This window comes from Acanthopagrus latus, chromosome 4 (genome assembly GCF_904848185.1).
Source record: "Acanthopagrus latus isolate v.2019 chromosome 4, fAcaLat1.1, whole genome shotgun sequence".
NCBI classification, from domain to species: Eukaryota; Metazoa; Chordata; class Actinopteri; order Spariformes; family Sparidae; genus Acanthopagrus; species Acanthopagrus latus.
The window spans coordinates 31906865-31929775 of NC_051042.1; the positions used below are offsets into that span (position 1 = coordinate 31906865).

General features: G+C 44.0%; 2 protein-coding genes across 8 annotated transcripts in view; one reads left to right on the forward strand and one right to left on the reverse strand.

Moving 5' to 3' along the window:
* The window catches only part of LOC119017911 (transcription initiation factor TFIID subunit 4-like), an 85954-nt gene extending 77914 nt beyond the window's left edge, over positions 1-8040 (forward strand). For all 3 annotated transcript variants that reach the window (XM_037095079.1, XM_037095082.1, XM_037095080.1), the window contains one exon: positions 5771-8040. In XM_037095079.1, coding sequence (XP_036950974.1) covers positions 5771-5944 — 174 coding nt within the window. In that variant the 3' untranslated portion in view covers positions 5945-8040. The remainder of the gene's footprint in view (positions 1-5770) is intronic.
* A 2682-nt stretch (positions 8041-10722) lies between these two features.
* Positions 10723-22911, reverse strand: part of LOC119018751 (BTB/POZ domain-containing protein kctd15) — a 28702-nt gene continuing 16513 nt past the window's right edge. For all 5 annotated transcript variants that reach the window (XM_037096661.1, XM_037096660.1, XM_037096664.1 and 2 more), the window contains exon 5: positions 10723-13737. In XM_037096661.1, coding sequence (XP_036952556.1) covers positions 13579-13737 — 159 coding nt within the window. In that variant the 3' untranslated portion in view covers positions 10723-13578. The remainder of the gene's footprint in view (positions 13738-22911) is intronic.

Genomic DNA, 22911 nt, shown 5'->3' on the forward strand with positions numbered 1-22911 from the left:
CCAATATTGGCTCCGGCATCAAGGCACAGGTGCCACTCAGGGTTCAAAGCCACAGATCAGCAAGAAACCCCACTACTGCTCATGTCCCCCACCCCCGCCCCGTCAGACAATAAAGGACCGAATGTAAATTCCTCAAGACACCTACAAGCATCGCTGCTGCCTCTGCACAATCGGAGAGTCAAAAGCAGAGATAGAGAGAAAGAGAGAGAGAGAGAATGGAGTAAAAATATACATAATTAATCAAAAGTACATTTAGCAAAAAAAAAAAAAAAAAAAAAGGGAATTAATCAGAGTCCCGTTCTGAGTGTGAAGTGTCTGGTGTCTGGTCACTGGAGGTCTGAGAGCGTGAAAAGTGCGACCCGCTGACTTCGCTTTTCATTTTTACTATCTGCACCTCTGAGTGTCCCAGATGTGTTAAACAATGAATGAGGCGTCCAAACATGGCGTCCTAATCATTCCAATAACACATAACAACACCTAGAGGGTTTAAATTGGGATGATACAAAGATCAGTTCTTACGTTCTGGAGCCTTTTTTTGTACTTTCACTACATGGCCAAAATGTGCTCTCTCATTTTATCATACCTGTGTATTAAAGAACACTAGTATATATACTTTATATAGTGTTGAGTCACTATGCTAAGAACCTCCTTTGCTGGTTGGAGATGTGTAGCCTAGTAACCCACGGCAACGATGAATTAGATATTAAAAAATGGAGATTCAACGTTTTACTTAGACTTACTGAAGCGCCGGTGATTTTACACCAGAGCTGCTTTAGTAACTGTTCGAGCGTTGGCTGTTATGTTATTGTTGTTATCACGTCTTCTTTCCTTGGAAACAGTTTGCACTTCCTGTGCTGTTGGTTTCATTCGGGACACACATGAGATCTAACATAGCACAACCTAACAAATAGCATGTTAGAATGGTATTCTCGGGTGCAGCCAATGTTTATAGGAGCATCATGAGAACTACAGTTCTGTCTGAGGACACTACGCTAAAAATGGGCCTCAAATGTGTATTAATCCACGAGTGAAAGTAGTTCCAAAAGAAAACACTTTGACACCAGAGTCAAAACTTGACAACTGTTTTAAGGATATTACTTTTAAACATGCTTTAGTACGAGTAGACTAACATCTGCTCTATAATTTGTATATAATAGGAAGAATACAGAATAATACCAGTGTTATCCTTTTTGTTAATGTCTGTTGTGAATAACTTCTCTGAATTTTACATAATATTTACGTAATCTGATTATATTCAGACTACATATTCTTGAAACATGTTTGGCGCATTTATAAATCGTCTACATTTTTGCACACAAGGGTTTTTTTTGTTTTTTTTAATTTATTTGCCAGATTCACATTATTTTCCCCCTTTTTCTGCCGTACGTTCTCTGGTATTGTTTCCACGCGCTGCACTCCATTATACTAATTCCAGCTACACAGGCGAACTCAGGCTTTATGTGCAGGAACATGTGTGTGTGTGTGTGTTGTGGGGGGGGAAACCATAGAAGGGTGAAATGGTGTAAAATAATGTGTCTGGCCCATTGGCACGTTGTCATGTATGTCAAAACAATGTGGCTCAAGACCAGAGCCAGCAAGGAGGTCTGATTACAGACAACCTCTCCTCTCCTCTCCTCTCCTCTCTACTCCTCTCCTCTCCTCTCCTCTCCTCTCCTCTCCTCTCCTCTCCTCTCCTCTCCTCTCCTCTCCTCTCCTCTCCTCTCCTCTCCTCTCCTCTCCTCTCCTCTCCTCTCCTCTCCTCTCCTCTCCTCTCCTCTGCTCTCCTCAGGTTTTATCCACCGCTCTGTCTCGTTCTCCCACTCTGTTTTTTTTCCCCTCTGTCCCTCGCTCCAAACAAGTCAAATGTCTGAAGAGATGTATCGAAGTATCCCTGCGCGCTCTGTACGATGGATATGTCATATGACATAATGCCTCCGAGCGCCCATCACAGATAAAATGACAGATGCTGTTTTTTGCCTCATGGATCTTTCTTGGCCAAGCTGATTCTGAGACTTTCAGCGTTGCTCTCTCTTCCCCCACCCTTCTCTGTCTGTGTCTCTTCCTCTCCTGCTTTTTCTCTTCTTCCCACTTTTTCCTCTTCATCCAGCGTGACCTTACAGAGCCTGCCATTTTGTTTTTCATTCAATTTCAGACGCGATTACTGCGTAATTGCTAGCGACAGGGAAAGCGTGGTTGTTGATGTCTCGCTTTCCTTTTTAACTGACACTCAGCCATCTGCTTTGTTTAGTGTTAGTGTTTACCCCTCCCATCCGCACCGCCTTCACCACAACATGATTTCCTGCGTGTACTGGCGAGAGAGGGATCGGTCGCCATAGATACCGCCGACAACATACCGGTGTTTTGGTTGCTGGCACGTGGAGGGCATATAAAGACAGAGGCAAGAGGAGAGGCTGGGATGAGTGAAGTCCTGGACCGGCTCTGACCTTTCTGACTGTATTTGGATCACTTCAGGCTGCCCCCCCGCCCACCCACCCCGTCCCTGACACACTACCTAAGCAGCGTTGTCTGGCTATAGTCGCTCTGCGGCTCCGACACCAACCCCACCACCCAGCGCTGACTGCCCCGCGGCTACCGCTGCCCATCCATCCAGGTAGATGGATGGCTAAGATTGGCAAAATCTGTGGCCCTGTCGCCGGGCTCACCTGTGAGTGGCAGTAATTGGCACGGCGGTAGGCAGGCTCATCTTTCACATGCGGTCAGCCATGATTGACCTGATTAGGCCCGGGTCGCTCCTCAAAGGGAGGGTCTGGCTCGCCTCTGGGAAACTGCTGTTCCTGCTTCACCTCAACCTGCAGCCAGTCATTACCAATCAATTGACCGAGCCGGATCGGGATGATGATGATGATGATTCAGGTGGGGAAACTAACATCAGCTCAGGCCGATCTCCACATGTTCACAACAGACGACATGTACTGGAATCATTCAATTGAAATATATATATATATATATATATATTTTTCCGGTAACCATTGAGGCCAGCAGCATCTTCTTGTTTAATTACTACACACAACAACAGCTGCAGGGGACATCCAAGACATTAACCAGCAAAGTTTCTCCAGTTTCAAGAGTTAGTCGGTGTCACCTCCATAATTAAGGCAACAGGAATAAAAATAATAATAATAATAATAATTTCTGTGGACTTTTGAAATTGTTTCCTCAGAGCTCTTGCTGGACTTCAGTTGATCATCGTGTAGCTGTAGCTCTGAGCAACCAGAGCGACTTCCGCCTGACAGAAATTAGTACACAGCTCTTTCATTTCTTTATTTATCAATTCCACGCACTCACATCTTCTCCATAACTTCCTGCATAGCATGATTAAGTGCTGATGTCATTTTAGGGTTGGGCGACATGGCCTTAAAAGCAAGTCAGAACTAGTAGACCAGTCAGAAATGGCGTCAGTATGAAAAGACAAAAACAATATAAAGTGTCATTTGTTAGCTTTTTTTTTAAAACGTACAATCAACTCTGGAACTGTGATTGTAATATTAGGATGTGTGCAGTACAGGTGCAAAAAATAATCGGTTCATTGGTTAACTGTTTACCTGTTAACCAGTAGATTAACAATTGGTTTCAGTGCTCATCTGTGAGATTTAACTGAATATCTTTGGGTCGTGGACAAAAGAAGATATTTGCGGACATGATGTTTGGATCTGGGAAACAGAGATCAACCTAATTTTGGACGTGGTCGAGATAAAATGTTGTCAAAGCGGCCTGGTTACTCCTCACTCATCATCCAGCGTCCAGAGGTCAGAGAGTGTACGGAGGGAAATTCGAGACCAAGTATTACAGTGCGCACTTTGACAAAGTATGAGGGGGCGGGTGCTGGAGGGACTTTGGTTCGGTTCTTGTAAATTCATACTCATCATATGTTTGCAATTAAGGCCTGTCTGTACTGTGTGTTTACAGAGCGGTGCAATCAATGTAATTGTGAGAGGGTGTTCCTGACTGAGATGTCTGTCTTATTTCTCCCTGCCTGGGTTCAAGTGGGCACTTTGCTGGATTTCTTTCCCAGTGTTTCTCATTTCCAAATGTAAATGCATCCCTTGATTTGTATCGGCCTCTGTATACACTCCCTTTTTTTTTTTATCTTTCTTGTTTTTCCTGGATCAAATGCAAAAAACAAGGGCTCGCTTTCAGAGTGAGACGTCAGCTCAGATCTATGTCAGCGGCGTTGATCATTAAGAGGGAAAACAGTCTGATCGTATCCAGAGCGAGCCATAGAGCACACAAGTTTTTAAAAAAACCCAAAAAACGATGGCTTCCCTCGCCGTCGGATCACGTCGCCAGTGTTCTCCTCAACCTCGTCTTCATCTTGTCGAAGTTAAGAAAAAAAAATTCTCTGCCGCACCTGAAGATCTGGATGTTGTTAGTGAATCTTTTTGATCTCATTCGTGCTCCGCGAGAGGGATTATTTTTGTTAATTGGAGGTGTATACATGCTCAGAGCCCACAACATTCCTTACTATTGATACTGTCAATGTGTTTGCCATTCAGCAGCGATTACTTCATTTATGGGACACGGAAAACAAACCGTTACTATGTTTCACCATGGAGACGGTCCTTTAGACTGCGCCACGCAGATCGTTGGCGTCATCAGAGACAGAACGTGAGGACGTTTTCCCTCGAAGACAAATGAAAAACACACATCTATAAAAGGAGAAAGTCACCTGATGTTCCTCGCAAAGACATCGTTTCATTTTCAGCTCACCTAGAAACTCATGTGCGCATAAAGCTTGAGACATAAAGGCCTCCGCTTAGAAAGTCAAGCGATCGGAGTGCAGTGGGGTCATTGTGATCTGAGGGTCGCTGTTTATTAAAATAAAGCAAATGGAATAGTTTGTCTCACATTCAGGATTTTGACATTATGCAGAAAAAAAACTACGTTATCATCTTCATGTCTGGAGGATCTGTGGAACTGGATGGAAACAAACAGCTCTCTGAGGGCACAATGCTTTAGCCAAATGCTAACTTTAGCATGCTAAATGTTGATGCTCAGCAGGTGTAAGTTGATTAGAAATAACCACAAAACATGAAAAGTTAAGCAGTCACCAAACTTCACTGGCCTCAAGATCGACCTGTTACCGATTCAAAGAACAACTCGGAATGATTAGTTTTTTTATTAATCCATGTCCACGTCGAGACATTTCTACTCCACTAAACGTATTAAAGTTCATCCTGTGGGGAACATGAATGTCTGCACCATATTTCATGACAATCCATCCAATAGATGTTCAGACGTCTCAGTAAAAGGAGAAGTCAGAGGATCAGACAAGTTATTCGGGATCATCCTCAGTGGACCACGAATGTCTGCAGAAATATCTGCATGCCCATCCATCCGATGTTGTTCTGACTGACATTCCCACCCATACAGTCAGGACGATTGTTGCTCGGTCCAAATATGCACGACCGTGAATGCTGCTTTGTGAAAATGTGTCAGAATTCGATTTCAATTAACACGATGGCAGTTTTTTGTTGTTATTTTGCAGACATGCTGTGTTCAGTGCTCCCAAGAGATTCCTTGTCACTCAACCAACTTTATGTCTTTTCCCCCCGTTGACATTTTGTTGATGCTGTGTCACGTTCATGTGGTCAACCGATGTAAATTTCTACTGTTTATGACAACTACCAGTGTTGTTCTGTCTCTGAGGCCAGTCAGGAGACACTGTCATCACCGACCCTTGGAAATGTCAAACATCAGGGTACCAGTCGACGTCCTCCATCTCACCTTTCGACCTCTCCCTTGTCTGCAGGTTTCGGGCAGCACGGCGGGCTCCCTGGCCAGCTCCTCATCCCCGTCCACCTCATCGCGCCAGTACACACGGCAACGCATCACTCGCGTCAACCTCAGGGACTTAATTTTCTACATGGAGCAGGAGAGAGAGACCGCCCACTCCCTCCTCCTTTACCGTGCCCTGCTCAAGTAGCCTCTGGTCCGCTCAGCGCCCACCTCAACCTCCTCCTCCTCCTCCTACTCCTCCTTCTCTTCTTCCTCCTCCTCCTCCTCCTCCTCCTCCTCCTTCCCCAGCCACGTGCCTTCAGATCAGGTCTAATGTTTCTGCTCTGTGTCTCCATATGTACTGTAGTGACGTTTGATGTAGCTTTTAATAAGAAGTGAGAAGACAGAGAGAGAGAGCGAGAGGGGAAAAAACAAAACAAAAAAAAAAAACGTACAAAAACAAAACTGTCGTTCCGTTTAGATTCACGGTGTGTAGTTAGATCAATCAGTTTAAAGGCCATATCAGATTCTTTGTGTTGAGGTTGAATTTGTTTAAGGAACAAAGTGGTTTCATGTCGCAGGACTGGATCCGGAACTATGTTGGGTAGCTATTTATTTAACATGGTCGGCAGTAGCTTCAGTGAGCCGCCTCAGTGTAAGGAGCATTACGTTACGCACCTCGATACAGCCTACGTTACTTTCCACGAGCTATTTTGTTGAACACAGTTCAATGAATGTAGTTTAGCCGAACTCAATAAAACGAGAGACTTCAACCGATCTCTCTGCAGAGACGTCATCCTGAGACATTAAGATTCCAAATAACAGCATCACGTCGCGTTTCCTTACTGTATGTGTAAATAGTTCTTTTTGAATTATTTTACAGCACGTGTATTTTTTAATCACCCGTAAGCTTTGTAAGAAAACAATTACCCATGTGTCGATATTATGAAAATCTGATGTTTTGTAAAACCATGTGCTTTTGATTGAGTCAAAGATTAGACAGTTTATTCTCTTCACCTGTAGAGTATTAGTTATAAAACGGAGTCCTGCAAAGGTCATCAAACTAAACCCGGTTCTGATTGGTCGCCCCTGATGAGGGAGTTTGTTGTTTTTTTTTCCCTACAAATAATGTGAACATTGTCTTTTATGACTAGATGCTTGTAAGTTGTGTACTATCGCGCTCACTTCTTCAGATAAAGCTCACCTGGTTTTAAAGGTAGGTGCGGTTCAGAGGTCAGAGGACTGAAACCTCGGATCAGAACACACATTCCTTCATCTTTTTCCCCCGCCGTCGTCCTCTCTGGAGTCCTCTAACCTTGATAAGGACCGAACCGCAGGTGTAGTCCACGAGGCGGACGAGTGCTCAGCATTTCAACTTGTTCATAATCTGACCCTAAATTAAATATCGCGGCTGTGAGGTGACGTGTGACTGTCGGTGAAGCAGTCGATTGATTTCCATTTTGTTGTTTTTCCGTCTTTGCGTCACTGATCGAAGAGAGGAACGAGACAAAACGCCTGCTTTCTACATGTCGTACTGCATCGTCGCCTTGTTTTTCTTCATTTTTTGTTTTTATTATCAAATCCTAATATTGTCCATTATGTTTTTTCTATTTAACTAAATATCTTGGCCTCTATGCAGCTTTTTTCTTGTCATATTGAAATTTATTTAAATATGAGTGACATTTGAAACAATTGTTGTGCGTTGTACATTTTGACAGCACTTTTTTTTATATCTATTTTACCTGACAACTGAAAGCTGTCACTGTATTATAGCAAAGAAACGACTCTTTTAAGTAGTGAACAGTATTTGCCAACTTCTGTCAAAAGAGACTTATTTTTAACAATTAATATATTTTCTTTTTTTTTCTTTTTCTTTATTGTTTCTTTTATTTGATCGGCTTTTATGCTTAACACATTTTCATGAATTTTATCTCCAAAAAAAGTACCATGTTTTAAAAACAAGCACAACATATCTATTGATTATGAAGAAATATGATTTTATTAGTGATTTCTATGGTTTCTGGTGGTTTCACAGGAGGACATTTCTACTAATACTACAGCTTTTTAGCCAAAATATTAGAAAAACAATATCACTGATGTAAAAACACATGGAGGAAAAATAACATTTCAATTGTATGGATGATTTGTAAATATTGTTTACAAAACTATGTGTTTATTAGAAACCACGTTATTTTTGGTAAACTCTTGTACATATCTTGAAAATTTCCTGTTTGTGTGAAAAAACAATACTTATGTATTTGTACCTATTTTGTAAAGGAATAAATAAGCTGTTTACTAAACTGAGCAGCCGCTGAATTCGTCCGTTTCTTCTTTTTGTTTGACTCCTGACAGCAGACACCTTCAAAAAAATGTAAATTTCAGTGTAGAATGACTTAATAACTGAGCAATATGTTTCCCTCTGTTCACGTTTCTCTCTCTCTCTGTCTCTCTCTTTAAAAGGAAAAATAAGCTGTTATGTTTTTTTTTTTTTTCGCGAGACGGCTTTACCAAAGTCAACGACTAATTCAGCCGGCTTCATTTCCATTTCTAACATTGCACATGCTAAGTACAAACTGAGTCAAGGCACCGCTGCTCAACTATGAAAAGTCCCTCTAGGTTTCTGCTGCTAATTAAGCAGAAGCATTTTTGAAAAGACCAAACTGTTTAACTCGGTGTAAAATATTGGGGTTTAGGAGCATATTGGTTTTTCAGGATCTCGGTCTGTTCCACCCCCCCCTCAGTCCCTCTGGAGCTGGAGACTGCTGATCTGGATTCAGCCCTGAAGACGACCTTCCCTCTCCGCAAAAAAAAAAAAAGAAAAAAAAAGAAAGAAAGAATTTCACAGAAGTCCATATGCGCTCGTGTACAGAGAGGACTGGGGAGATGCATCAGGTTTATAATCAATTCAATTACAGGACACAAATCATTTTTACTGACTATAACAACAGATTACATGCTTAAATGTTTCAGTAGTGTTTAATATTAAGGTCCTTTTAATAAGCTTTAGTTAATGAGGTCCTCATAAGACGCTTATTAGTGAGACTGTGTGTTAGAAATAACACAACTGACATGTTTATCGTGATATTACATTTAGTTATTGCACTGTGTTGGATGCTCAGGGAGTTTTCTGACTGTAACTTTCCTGCTGAAGGCAAGTGGAAAGACTTTAATCAACTTTTGGATCCGTACATGAACATCATGAGAGATGGAAATGTGGGATTTACTTACAAAGAAATTGTCCATCTTGTTTTATTTATATCCCAATCAATAGCAGGGGATGTTGAAGTGTGTGTGTGTGTGTGTACATGTTACTGTTGGTTTCTTTGTTGGGATGTTACAATTACATTAAAATATCATTTTATATATAGATACAGTCCAGATCCAGAATGAAAAATCTGCAGAATTCAGCAGAATGTTTCTTTACTTTTAAAGTGACGATATGACGAATCATCTCACGCAGGTTGAGATGAAGATTTAGTGCTCAGTTCCTCAGCGGTTAATCCAATTTTTCGACATGTTGTCACACTTCACCACAAACTTTGATGTTCACGCTAACTGAAAGCGACGTTCCGACTGTCCCACACGTGCACGAGGGGAGGCGGGAATGTACTGACGCTCCGAGTTTCACGAGCAGCGACTCTGCTTGTTTAAAATCTGCGGGAAAAAAAAAAAAAAAAATCAGTCAGAGTTGTCGTCGAAATTTCTTTGGCGGCGGACTCCGTGTGGGCCGGAAACCTCAGAACGGTCTCTGGGTGGTTAATAACATTTATAAAGCTCCCATGAGTTTCATTTTAAAAAAAAACAGTTGAGGATAATAACTTTGATATTGTTCTCGCTTCTGATGCGGAAGCTGCACAACTCGTAACTCTTGTGTGCATAAAGCAGCTGCTAATGAATGCATAATAAAGTATAAAACCATTTTAATAAGGAAACAAACAACCTGGTAAAGGTTTAAAAATGATGGTTTGAGAAGGTTGTTACAAATCTTCTTTGGTCTATAAGTGATTTAAAAGTCTTACTGTCTAACATTAAACATGGTCATGGGGCTGTTATCGGTGCGTTCATTAACAATAGTCATATTAATGTTAATAAGCGTCATAAAACGGCCTTTTAATCGATCAACCAATGCTCCATACAAAGACCTTTAAATGAAGTGTTGCACATGACTGGAGCTGGGATCATCTGAGCTGAACTCTTTCACAGATCATCGATAGTAAAAGCAAGAGCGAGCAGACTTAACTCCTAAATCTGACCTTTGTTCTTCCCTTTCTGAGGCTGTGAGAGTCAATGAGACACACGACAGAGCTACAGTACATCCTTTTATTATCGCAAATATGCAAGAAAAGTCAAATGGAGACACTGTAAATGAACACATGCCCTTTAATACCACAGTCTAATTGTTTTAAACACTTTAAATAATATACATTTGCACCTTATGATACCCTTTGAAATGTCTTAATCCATATGTACACAATGTTAATGCTTTGAATTCTTTTCATTCTTTTTTTTTTTTTTGTTCCGTGACGAAGGACTAAGAGGTCTCTTAAAAACACGCGGGTCCCGTAGAAACCCAGAGTCCTGATAATTCAATATACAATAACTGTACAACTGACCCGCCTCAGAGGTGGAGTGAACGCCGTGTGAAGTGGCTGTAACACTGACCAGTACTTCATCTGAACGTGGTGGCTTTGCGTGGACACGTCTGTGGAGTTTTTCCAGTCCGGTCGAGTTCGTCTAGCTCTGTAGCTGAGAGGGGCGGCGGCCCGAAGTTTGGTTATTGCAGACAGAGAAACCCAAAACTGAGGTTGTTGTTCCTTTTTCCTCACTTAACGTGCAGAACGGCGGTCGTTTCTGTTTTTCTGTTCACATGTGCACGACTTTAACGCTGTTAAAAGCCCATTCTTTGATTTCAAAATGCTGCATCAGTGAGAAAACACGTCTTCTTTCCTTCCTCCCTGAAAAAAAATAATTGTTGCAGATGTGTGCTTTTTTTTTTTTTTTTTTTTTTTAATCAGATCTTTTCTACCCCGTTTCCTAAAGAACTAACCCAGATGAGTTTCCACACCTCACATCACAACTGGATCAAAGACGTCCGGATCAGCAGCGAGAGTCAAGTTCTCCTGGCTGTACAGTATGTTCTGAGTGTGCTCACATTTTGACTCATCAGTTTGTTTGGTTGTGCTGTCCAGCGAGCCACAGCAGAGGAGGGGCGTTCTGAAAAAAAAACAAAAAAAAACAAACCAGGGCATGGGGATGACACAGCAGCAGGGGGTGCAAACCAGAGTTTTCTACTGGCACCACTGAGCTGGGAGCCTTCAGGGAGGCGGAGGGGGGTGAGGAGCGCTGTGGAGAGGCCCAACATGCCTCGGCACATGAAAGGCCTGGTTGACCATTCCCTTTGAGGCGACTGGATGCAAAGGCGCAGGCCACTGGCAGGTCACAACAAAGATGGGCTTGATTGTGAGCGCGAGCCTCGGGCCGGAGCGCGCTGGACTCGGAGCTACGCTCGCGCCGAGGCTCATCTTTATCCACTCATTGGCTCCTTGTTCAATCAGCGGCCATCCGGAGAGAGCAGATATTAGGACAACATGGTCAGAAGAGAAAAACTACCGCCCATTTTTAATGAACGACTAGCTTATAAAAACAACCCCTGTTATACTCAAACAACTGCCAGAGCCCGCAAAGATCAGAATAGACTTCTTTTTTTTTTGTATCAGTCTTTTTGGGATGGAAGAAACAGCATCTGTAAGTTACACACAAATATAAAGCATGAAAACTCGGCCTTTCTTGTCTCTGTCTTTGATCCAGAAATGTTGAGAATAAGACCAAAAGAATGAGAGCAGGATAGAGTAAATGCCGCCCACTCGCCTCTTTGTGAATAACACGCCGACGCTGGGAGTACAGTTCACTTTGGGCTCCGCCACACATACATGTGACGAACCACTGAAATAATCTCGGCTCAGAAGTGACAATATAGAACACAAACAAAGACCAGGTCCCTCTCAAACTTTCTCTGAAGGTGCTGCGAGCTATTCTCAACAAAACTGTCAAGACTGGAGGCCCCCGGAGGAACAAAACGTTGGTGGCCCCTTCATACAGTTTTTTGGATGATGCATTGTTTTGAGTTTTTAGCTATAAACTGTAAAAAGAGATGTGTGTCCGTACAATCAACAATATAGGCACCTCGTCTGCTTTGGTACCTACGGTATTTGTTCTGGTTTCCCACACACGAGAAGATAAACAGCTCGACTTGGTCGCAGGGGTTTCGGATGAATGTTTCGGTGGGTGCAGGGTCGGGGCGGGGCTCCGATGGGGGACATGTTTTAAGTGCAAAGAAACAGTAAGCATTTAGAGTACATCTCTGACGGCGATCACGAGACATACTGGTAAACGTCATCTCTCCACGTCGGCTCCTTCAGGTCTTTCACATTCTAACTCAACAAAAAAAACCAAAACAAAAAAAACTGCAATTACACTCCGAGCTTGTGCAACATCGACCTGAATTTTCCAAAAAAATTTGCAAACTTTCTCAAACTTCCGCCAAAAAACCCCCAAAAAAACCAAAGGTTTTGTGCACTTGCGAGAGAGAATCCGATCCGAGACTTGTGAACAGAGATATGTTTTTAGAGCTAATAAGCAGAAAATTCCAGAGCACTTTTTTTTATGTGTGCTACACATTTGACTATAAACAATGTTGAAACATCCAGGTTCTCTTCCATCCCCGTTTGAACAATGGGACTTTTTTTTTTCCCCGGCTCTGAATGCATTGCCAGCCAGATCGCTTTAGCCACATAGCCTGCAGACATCTGAGTTTCTGCAGCTACTGCCAAGAAAACGCTCCCTCACAAGCCTCTCGAAGCCTTAATGAATACAACGTTCATACATCCTTCATATTGGAGAAAGGAAAAAAAAAAAAAGAAAAAAAAAAAGAGACATTAAAAATAATCCTATTAATAATAATTGTTTACACCATGTCATGATAAGAACAGCAAAAGGAGCAAGAAGAACATACTTTAGAAACAACAATGAAAATTGTAATAAACAATCAGTTTGGCAAACGATGCTGTTTGAGACGAGGCTCCGCCGTCTGTAGCTCAGCCAGTGGAGCGAGGTGGGACGGGGGGTCTGGAGGGGTCTCGGGGTCTGGGGGCAGCTGGGGGGGACTCGTGAGATGGGATTATGTCCTCTTCCTGTCATCCATTACAGCGTCCTCTGTGCCAAAGCTTCCATGTCCGACAGCAGGCCAGACTCAGACGAGACACGGGCCTCATACAGACCCAGAACTGGATGATACACTGCTGAAAGATGGCCAGAGGTGTGTGTGTGTGTGTGTGTGTGTGGGGTGAGTGGTGGTGTGTTTTGGGAAGTGGAGTGTATTTGGATTCAAGGAGGGGGTTGGGGTGGGGTGGGGGGGGCGCTCCGGACAGTCGGGACACCTTTTTCATGAGAAAATGAGGACAAGATATCAACCAGTCACGGCGCTTAAATGGTTGAAGTGAGGTGCTGCTGAGTCCGCTTGTCGCTGCTGTTGTTTTCATCACAGTCCCAGATTCTTTGGGCGTTATTTAACATAATGAAAAACTTTTGCTGCTGATGCTTTTTTCTTTTTTTTTCCTCTCATTTGTTTTGGTACTACATTCCCCTTCGAGTTCTGCAGAGCTGGCGAGGTTAACAAGCCTCTGCTAATACTTAGGTAAGCTGGGGTTTGGTTGTGGTTCTGTTAGGGCAGGGAGGGAGCGGGGGATAGGGGGAGGCAGGGCGGGGGGAGTTGGGGGGGGGGGACGGTGTGAGAAGATGGAAGGAGTACTGGGGTTGGATTGGCAGTCCCTCATCCAGAACGCTCTAGTCCAGGGGTTCCTGTTTTATCCTGATGGGAGTGTTGATGGAGAGACTCCGCCGGTCCTCGCGACACAACACGTACTCGCTGAACTGGGATGAGTCCACGCCGCCTCCACAAGACGCCGCCACGCTGAAACCTTTCTGGAAGAGGCGCTCCAGAACCTGCAGACAAGAGGAAGGAAGGAAAGGTGAGACAGGGGCATTAATGACAGAGCTGCCATGGCGGCAGAGCTGACGGTGTGTTCAGAGTGCCAGCGTAAGACCTTTTTCAGTGGATGACCAGCGTGACTGCTTTATGACTTAATACGTGGGAAATACGTTTATTTGCTTTCTAGTCAGGGTTAGATGACGTACATCTTAATATGTAGCACAGGTCGACTTGTCTCTACGCTAAGAAGCTCTGCAGCTACAGCTAGCGGCTGGCTAACTTTGTTTTGCACCAGAAACAGGAAGAAGCTACCTTGGCTAATCCCCAGTAAAAAAAATATCCAGATTTCTACACTTTTTACACAGTTTTTGAGAATTATTGGTAAGTCGAAGTTGAGACCTCAGGACAGAGCCAGGCTACCTGTTTCCAGACTGCTAGCTTACGTTAGCCAGCTGCTGGCGATAGCATCATATTTACCGTACAGACATCTGAGTGATATCGATCTCCTGATGTAAGTCATGGCAAAAAAGAGAATAAATACATTTCCCCAAAGCAGTCTTTTATTTGTGCGATAGATACTTTTCTGTTCGTGCTTTTCCGAACAGATCCGTGTCAGTTGTTTACATAAATATGATGAGAATATCAGAAAGTTTAGTGCCAGACATTTCTGTCAGAAGTTGGTCTCGGATCGGTGTAACTTTTCTGATACACATCCATCTTCACATCAACCTCAGATCTTCATCTGTCTCAACATCCACTATGTGTCATTAACCCCCCCCCCCTCCTCCAATCACACGTAAGTGATGGAATAAAACCAGAGGGCACTCCGACATCACACCACCCCTGCAATATTCATGCCGCTTTTGCTGCAATGGCTACTGAACCGAGGGGCATGAGCTCAAAGGGATGAGGCGAGCCGAGTGCGAGCGAGGTGTGTTAAGGGGCTCAGCGTGGTGATTACTGGAGCTCCTAATTTGAGTAATGAGGCCGGGGTGAGAGGAGAAGTGAGGTCCGTGAGCGAAGGGAGAGAGCGACGTGTGGGGAATGAGGATGGGGGAGTTCTGGGTGATCTGTGCGAGGACAAAGTGTTGGAGCTGCGGGGAGAAAAACGGAAGACAGTTATGCGTGTTAGCCCTCGAGCGCGGGCATCGATACACGCCAAAGTCCAAATGCAGACAAACACCGACAAAAACACGTGAACTCCAGCCTCTTTTTTTTTTTTTTTTTTTTGCTTCCTTTCTCCTCATCTGCCGAAATTCTTGTGGGATGTTGTTCTTTTGGAGGGGGCATATCTAAATCCCAGTGCGAGGAGTGCCGTGTGTTTACTTATTCCCCCCGTCCTTTTTAATGGAGTGTGCAGCGCATGGAAATGAAAGGTCTCGCCGAGGGCTACCCCCTTCCTGCCAGAGACGTTCGCGCTAAAAAGATCGGTTTCTTCAGCCTCCCGTACACACACACACACACACTGACACATGCACTCATGGCGAAAGGATGACCTCTCTAATTACAGGAGCGAGGGCCCCGTCGGAGGGCTAAATTGGGGCGTTTAAGGCCTCCAGGTCGGAGGGCTGCAGCCTCCTCTGACTGGGGATTAGCACAACAGAGACGAGCAGATAAATCACACACAAACATACAGCGAGACTGTGAGTGTGTGAACTTAAAAATGCAAATTACAGTTCACATATTATCGCGCAAACTTGTTGAACAGACCTGAAACCCAGCCCCCAATTTCCTGATTAAAACTAAAATGTGGGCCGACGTGCTGCTTGTGAGAAGGACCCCTTGGAAAATATAACCCCCCCCCCCCCTTCTCCCCAATCCTCCCCCTCCTTTTCAGTCCTCCGGCCATACGACGACGACAAACTCTGTAATTTGTGAGACAGAAGGGGCGGCAGACAGCTGATGGTGAGGATGGCTAATTAAGAGACCTGCCCAAGCATCAAACACTCCCAAATCCATGACAGACGACGGAGGAGCCTAACGATTATGGAAATGATATTACATAGCCTTCTTTGATCATTGCATCACATTGCATTTTTCCCCATCATCTCTTAACGCATGTGGGACTCCGTCATGTTCGGCAATGAATTTGGTCACAGAGGAGAATGGCCTGATCAATAAAGATAGTCTGAAAACACTTTTATCATTAATGCATGGCAACACAAAAGACTTAAGGATATTATTATAGATAGTTGTAACTGATTCAAGAACACTGTAATGACTATAAGAAGCCATAAAAAAACACTTCACATCCAGTTTGACACAGTGAATTAGTGCCACGGGGGGATAAACAATACATTAAATAATTAAGATGTATCCAAGCAAAAGGTTTCGATGTCCACAGGACAACGTCCTGAAATCAATCCCAGCTGACAACAGAAAGTAATGTACCCTCTTAAAAAGCTAACACATGTCCTGGTGGCTCAGTTCAGCACAACATACTTGTGACTGCAGGCTTTCACATCCCAGCTTATGTTGTGCTTGTGCAGATTTCTCTGCTTACTTTCCTGCCTCGCTCGAGCGAAACCCTCGCAAAAATATTGCAACAGCGCGTTGAACACGATCAATCTGATTGGTCAAAGTTTCACTCCAAGCGTGACGAATTCTGTGAAACGCAATTACAGCTAATTAGCATTCTCCTGTTTGTTTTCTCCTTTTTAGTAGACACCACTTTCAGGCGTACAGAGCCAGGCAGTATTATTGTCTGTGATCATGAGTGAGGAATGTTACATTTCTTTTCAAAACAGGAAATTAGACCACAACAGAACAGAAAGTTACTCAATTCCACCCTGAACTTTAGCACCTCTTCTTCTTCTTCTTCGTCTCTTCCTGCCTGTGTGATCGAAGCACAAAGCTGAATTAAAGCCCCCCCCTTCATCTCCTCATCGCCCTCCTCATCCCCAGCGATCCTCATTCATCTGAAACATAATAAACCATTCTCACTGTTACATGGTCGACTTGGCTGCACTGGGATCTGCCCCCAAAACACACACACACTCACACACACACACACACACCAGGCGGTATATAAGCATCTCACTGAGCTGCCACTCAATCTGGGGATGCAGTGGGGGGGAACACGAGGGGATATATCAGCCACCTTCCTCCAACCTCCCAGCACCGCATATTTCCAACACAGCCAAGATGGAAGCAGGAATCAAAGTGGAGGAGTCTCAGGGCTGGAAACCGGAGCGTAATGTAATATTGATGGCCACCGGAGTGCACACACACACACACACACACCATCGCAACACCTCTCTGGAGGCGCTGGAAGACACTTGCTCCTCGTGGCACGGGGGCTCAGGGTTGATTGACACGTATGACACACGCTGCAGCATGTGATGGGCGCCGCACTCAGGGGGTCGCTTTTGTTTAACTATGCACAGCCTTTAATAAGTGACACGGAGCGCTAACTGCAGTCCCCGCATCGCATCCTCTGCTTATCGCTAGCATCTGGCACAAAACAGCCGAGAAGCTCCGACTCTTTTCTATTTCTCAAAGCCATCTGCCAGCTTCTTCTTCTTTTTTTCTTTTTTTTTTTTTCTTTTTTTTTTTTCCAGGAATCATAAGCAACAAAAACACTTTGACAGTGAGATATTGTCTTAGAGCATCTTGCAACATTAGCTGCGTTTGTGGAGCTGACGAGATTGAGCTCAACGTTACGAGCGGACGCTTTAATCGAAGTGTCTGTAAGTTGTGAGAATCCAAAGAGTGATGTCATACAGGTGAACCCACCTGTAAAACAAACTCTACCACCAACATGAGCTACACAGGGAACAGAGGTGCTGAGGGTCTTTCCTCAAAGAGGCTGTGAGTTCACTTCACTACTAACCTTACGGTTACCAGCAGTGGAACATTAACTAAAATGTACTCAAGTAAAATACTTTTCATTTTGACATAAATCGGACAGCAATAGTTGACACTGTTCTTTGTAGATTCATATATATATATATATTCATAAGCTCTTATAATGTGACGCAATCTAATAAATTAAACAATAAATGCAATTACTATGGAAATCCACCAGTAATCCTGGAAATACTCCATTACAATAACACCCATTCTGAATTATGAGTACTTTTTCTTTGGAGGTTTCAAGCACAAACACTTTATAAAAACATGAAGTAAAATATTCTTTTACTTGATCTGAATACTTCTTATTATTACTGATGCTTATTGTGGCAAATACATAACTCTGATTGTATTGTTACAAATTCCTTCTTATATTAAAAGATGCAATATGTTAGAATTTGCCATCTCTTGAAGGGTTCCACCAATAAATGGGGGGCAGCATATCATCCTGAGCAACTGCTAACTGCTGCAACCTGCAGCTGCCATTAGCTAATTAGCTCAGTTAGCCGTGCAGCTGGTGGTCTGGACAGGCTAGCTGGTTAGCATGCTAACTTCAGTAGATATCTCTTCGATTTCTTTGACATGATGTCAAAATTTCTTCACAATTTTTTTTTTTTTTCAAATCTTTAAGTTTATTTCCTCTTTCTATTTAATCTGTTCACAAACTGTAATCTTCCTCTTCATCCTCATCTTCCTCCAGGTGGATCACTAACTAACTCCCGCTGGGTCACTTTCACAAAGATCTACTCTCCTACTACTCTCCCTAACCTTACTGCATCCAACAAAAACACTTTACAGAACGTTTTTCTGGCACCAGCAGCTGAAGCTGTCGGCAGGCAGCATCGAGCGGGTTTTAAACCTCACCGAGCTGCAGGTTAATCTGCCGCCTGTCGGGCTCTCCGCTCCACCCACTGAGCCACACAGGCAGTACAGAGACCCCTAACCACAGCGGTGTTAAAGTCTGGTTCTGCCACTGAGGAGCACAGCTGAGGTGTTTGTGTGGCCTTGTCTGCTCTGATGAGCTGTGCTTTCTCTCTGCGCCCGGCGCAGGATTGATGGAGTGGCAGAGCGACATGTAAGAGAGTGTTGCGACGTGTTGCGTTCCCCCGCCTGGGCAGCGGGGGGACAGGGGGCCCCTTCTCTACGACTGCCTCCGCTGTCACATTGATGAAGGACGGATTGGCTCTGGTCTGATCCGAGTGCTTCATCATGGTGATGTATGGAGCAGCAGGCCCGGCTCCAGCTCTGGGACGCGTGTGTGTACACCTCTGTGGCTCTTTGGCTAAATGTTTTCCCTCCGTTAAGTGCCTCTGCAGCTCTCGGTTTTCTCTCCGCTGGATCTACATCACAGCGCAGGTGGTTTGCGTTATTCCCTAAATTCCATTCATGACTTCATGGAGAATCACCCGCCAAGGTGGAGTTGTTTATTCTCACTCTCTCCCATTTGAATACACATGAGAAAGGGACTGAAGAAAGGGCTAAATTTGCAGCGTACACTGTAAGCCTCTCAGGCTTTTCTTCCTTCTCTCTACGGACTGACACAAACAGTCAGCATCACTATATTTCCAAACTGTAAATAGATGATGACATAATAACATAACATGAATTCAATACTCTTGAAAATAAAGTCCTCGAAAATGCTTTGAATATTACTTATAACCAATTTCAGTGACCTCAGGGGCGTAACGACATCTCAAAGTGAATACAAACTGAATAATAAAGTGTACGAACTGGGTATCTGTGTTGAGAAATGTCACGTGATCCTCATTGTGTCCAACGTATCACAAGGTCTAGCAGTTCCCGGCCCAGGGCGAGACGGCAACAATACCTTAGCCTTGATAAAATCATTCGGGACTAAAATGAATTCTCCGCGCAGGGATGCCAAAATAAATTGAAAACAGCGTACATTTACAAGTTGTCATAAATCCATCTCTTTCTTCTCCTCATAAAAACTGTTCCAGAAAGCAATTCATCTGCACCACCACCTCCACCCAACACCGCCTTCTCTCTCTCCCTCTCCTCGGTCTTCCTCTCTGGGCAGGGTGTGGTAGTTGTGTGTGTGTTCCCCTGGGTTGAGGGGTCCAGGGCTGAAATCAGATCAGAGGCTCATTGTCTTGGCGGGTAAGACGAGGATTATTTTCCTAACCTTCTCATACCTTCACGCAACAATGAGAGAGGACAGAATGAGTAAGCTGTTTAGAAAAATCTCTTCTTACACCGAAAAACACCTCCATCTGCTCCCTGTGTCCTCATCTACATCGACTCAATGAGCCGGGCCTCCTTCTACTGTGCCTGCATATGTGTGTGAGTGTGTGTGTGTGTTTGTGCTTTTGAGTTTTTTATTTTTTTAAAAAAAAACACACTTTTGTGCATCCGTGTGTCTTAAAGGGGCCGGGCCGCGAGATAAAAAAAGAAGCCCGACGCTGAACGAACGCCACCTTCGCTGCGAGACAAAAGGGAGCATCGCTTACAGGACGCCTCCGAAGGTCCAACTCCTCCTCCTCCTCCTCCTCCTCCTCCTCCTCCTCCTCCAGGTTTGTCTGACAGGAGGGTTTCAAGCTCAGCTCACCTGCAGAGGAGCGGTAACAAAAAACCTAAACAATAAAAAGCTCATTGCAGACCACGTTAAGTCGGGTGTGCTCACTCTCCATAACCAGTGTCGCTGGTAAACAGAGTGGGAAAATGTTGTGTTAGTTGATGCGGCCAATTAATTATATTGCAAGTCATTTAAAAATCTATAAAAGAAGTATAAACCGGTTTAGGCTGTTTGAGAAATTGTAAGTATGGTATTAAAAAATGCAATACGTGTATTTCAATCGCCTTGAGCGGTGTTATATTGGAGTCTTTTTAAAAAAGGAGCTGTGTCTTAAAAAGGAGTAAAGCGTAAATTATGCATATCATTTCTCCCCCCCCCCCCCCGCCACCCTCTCCTCCATTCCTCTTCTTCATCGTTTCGCAGGAAAACATGGCCGCAGTCCACACGTGCTTTGTCCCGCTTTTCACTCGGCTCCCCTCCCTGGAGGTGGTCTCTCGCACTGGCAGGAGGGAGGTGGAGGTGTTAGAGTGCACCAGCCTGCCTGGGAGAAGCTCCCTCTGGGTGCTGGAGGGGGGAAGGCTCCTCTACGTGTTGGCCTGTTTCATGGCTGTGGGCGCTGCAGTGTGTTATACGGAGCCTGTGGTGTGAGGCTGTTATGTTTCTCCCCCGTTCTCCCCTCTCGCAGACCTCTCCCGGTAACAAAACTGTAAAACTAGTTTCTGAAGTTGTTTTTAGCGTCTCGCTGCTTCACTTCACACTCTCGCTTTCAAACGAGGAGATTATGCATCTTGGCCCAGACTGCCTGCTTTTTTAAAAAAAAACAAAAAAAAAACTGTACAACATGTTCACAACAAAAGATTTAAATCAGTACCATATTCCTCGACTGTGTGTGTGAGAACAATAAAAAGATAAAGAGCAGCCACACGCTGCAATGAGCAGCTCAGGTTTCACATCTTGCTTCAGTCCACTTGGAGGCTGTGACAGAATGAAAACCTACACACACTCTGTACACCTGTTATTACCTCTGGTAATCTCTTGACAAACTGACTGTGGCTCCATCAGAGTAGCTATTATCTCCGTTAGCGACAACATGCTATTATCTCCGCTGTGGCACAATGCAGTATGAAAAGGACCACGAATGGAGCCAAAAGCCTCACAGCAAAAGCTTAGAGGAAGAATTTTAGCTTATAGGCAATGAAGAAAAAAAACACAACATCAGACTTTGTGCCGGCTGGTGACCTGAAAAATAAAATCTGTGAGGTGACACAGAGGCGTCCTCTCCTTCAGTGGACACCACGGCGGCTGGCTGCGGCTGCAGAGATGCCAGCCGGGTGTTTTAAGTGCGTATGAGAGTGTTGACGGGCGGCTTCGACCTGCTCAGCAAAAATCCTTCGCTGGATAAATAAAGGGTAAAGAAAAGGCTCCACTGTGGCAACACGCAGAGTGTACACAAGGCCGCAAATCATGTTGACTGACTCGTTGTGAAGTGCCTCTGCGTCCCACGGTTAACCTCAAAACACGGGACCGATCCCATAAAACACCTGCGGTGGAGCCAACAGATGCAGAACTTTAACGTGTCTGGACGAAACGTAAACGGGGACGCCGCTGTGAAATGATGAGGAGAAATGTGGATTTAACAGAATGATTATCTTGACGCAGTAAAGGTTTTATTCCTGGCTAAAGCCCTCATGGTAAAAAAACACAGGAAACAAGCAATGTGTTAGCTGAAGTTACTTTGTTCCAGCGCCAGGAGTTATTCGACCCGACATGCTGCACATTGCGTCGCCTCACCAGAGGCCTTGGCCACTGAGATAAGCTCCGTAATCAGCTTCACTGGACGCTCTGCGTCTGTATTTCGTGCAGTTACCACAGCGGCAGTTTGTCAACAGTCAGATTTCTGTGTATTCTTTAACTCGCAGTGCGTCGACTCATCTGTTGGCAGTCATCATGCTGCATGTTGTATCTGTGTTACATCCAGACTCTGTCTCTGTTCCACCACAGGTTCACTTTCCCTCACACGGAAATCCATCGCAAGAACCCGGGACTTTCTGTTAGTCGCTGTGGGTGTGGCCTCTGGTTTGAACCTACATCATGAAGCCTAATGGTAACCATGCAATCACCTAGTATTTCTTGGTATCCTGTAGATTTAATAGATTGTTTTCAGTGGTGTTATACTTTCTAGGTTTTGTAATTTATCTGGTTTTACTGGTTCAGTGTGTATTATTGGCAAATTCGTCGCTATTGGATGGTTGATTAACAACGAGGCTCCAGTCTAGTCTTTTCATTTAAGTGGACAAGCACATCATTTAACTCATTATGTCAATGATTTTAAAAGAGGAGTAAAGTGCCAAATATTTGTTTTTTCATATGTTGCATGCAATAAAAATTGCAAGAACGATATTTATAAAACCCCCACTACTACTAAAGCAGTCGCTCCATTGAGCCCTGTAACTTTGTTATACTTTTTAAAATTCAGAGCACTTTGTTTAGTTTATGTGTCTCTTTCAATCACAGTCTGTAATATTCCCAAAATTAACTCAGGATCTGGTACGGCATGTGTTGAGACCTAAAAAATGACTTAAGTTGTATCACATCCTGCATCTTTTAAAGTACTTCTCCTAGAATATTAAACTTTTCATGGCTTGGCTCCTTCTTAATCACCTCATCTCGCACAACTTCACAATCCAGCTGTATTCTTTTCATACGGTGTCCCTGGTTTATACGTGAACACCACACCGACCCACGGAAATTGATTTAATTCCATCAGGACAAACAGAATAGCACCGGGTCAAAGTATAAC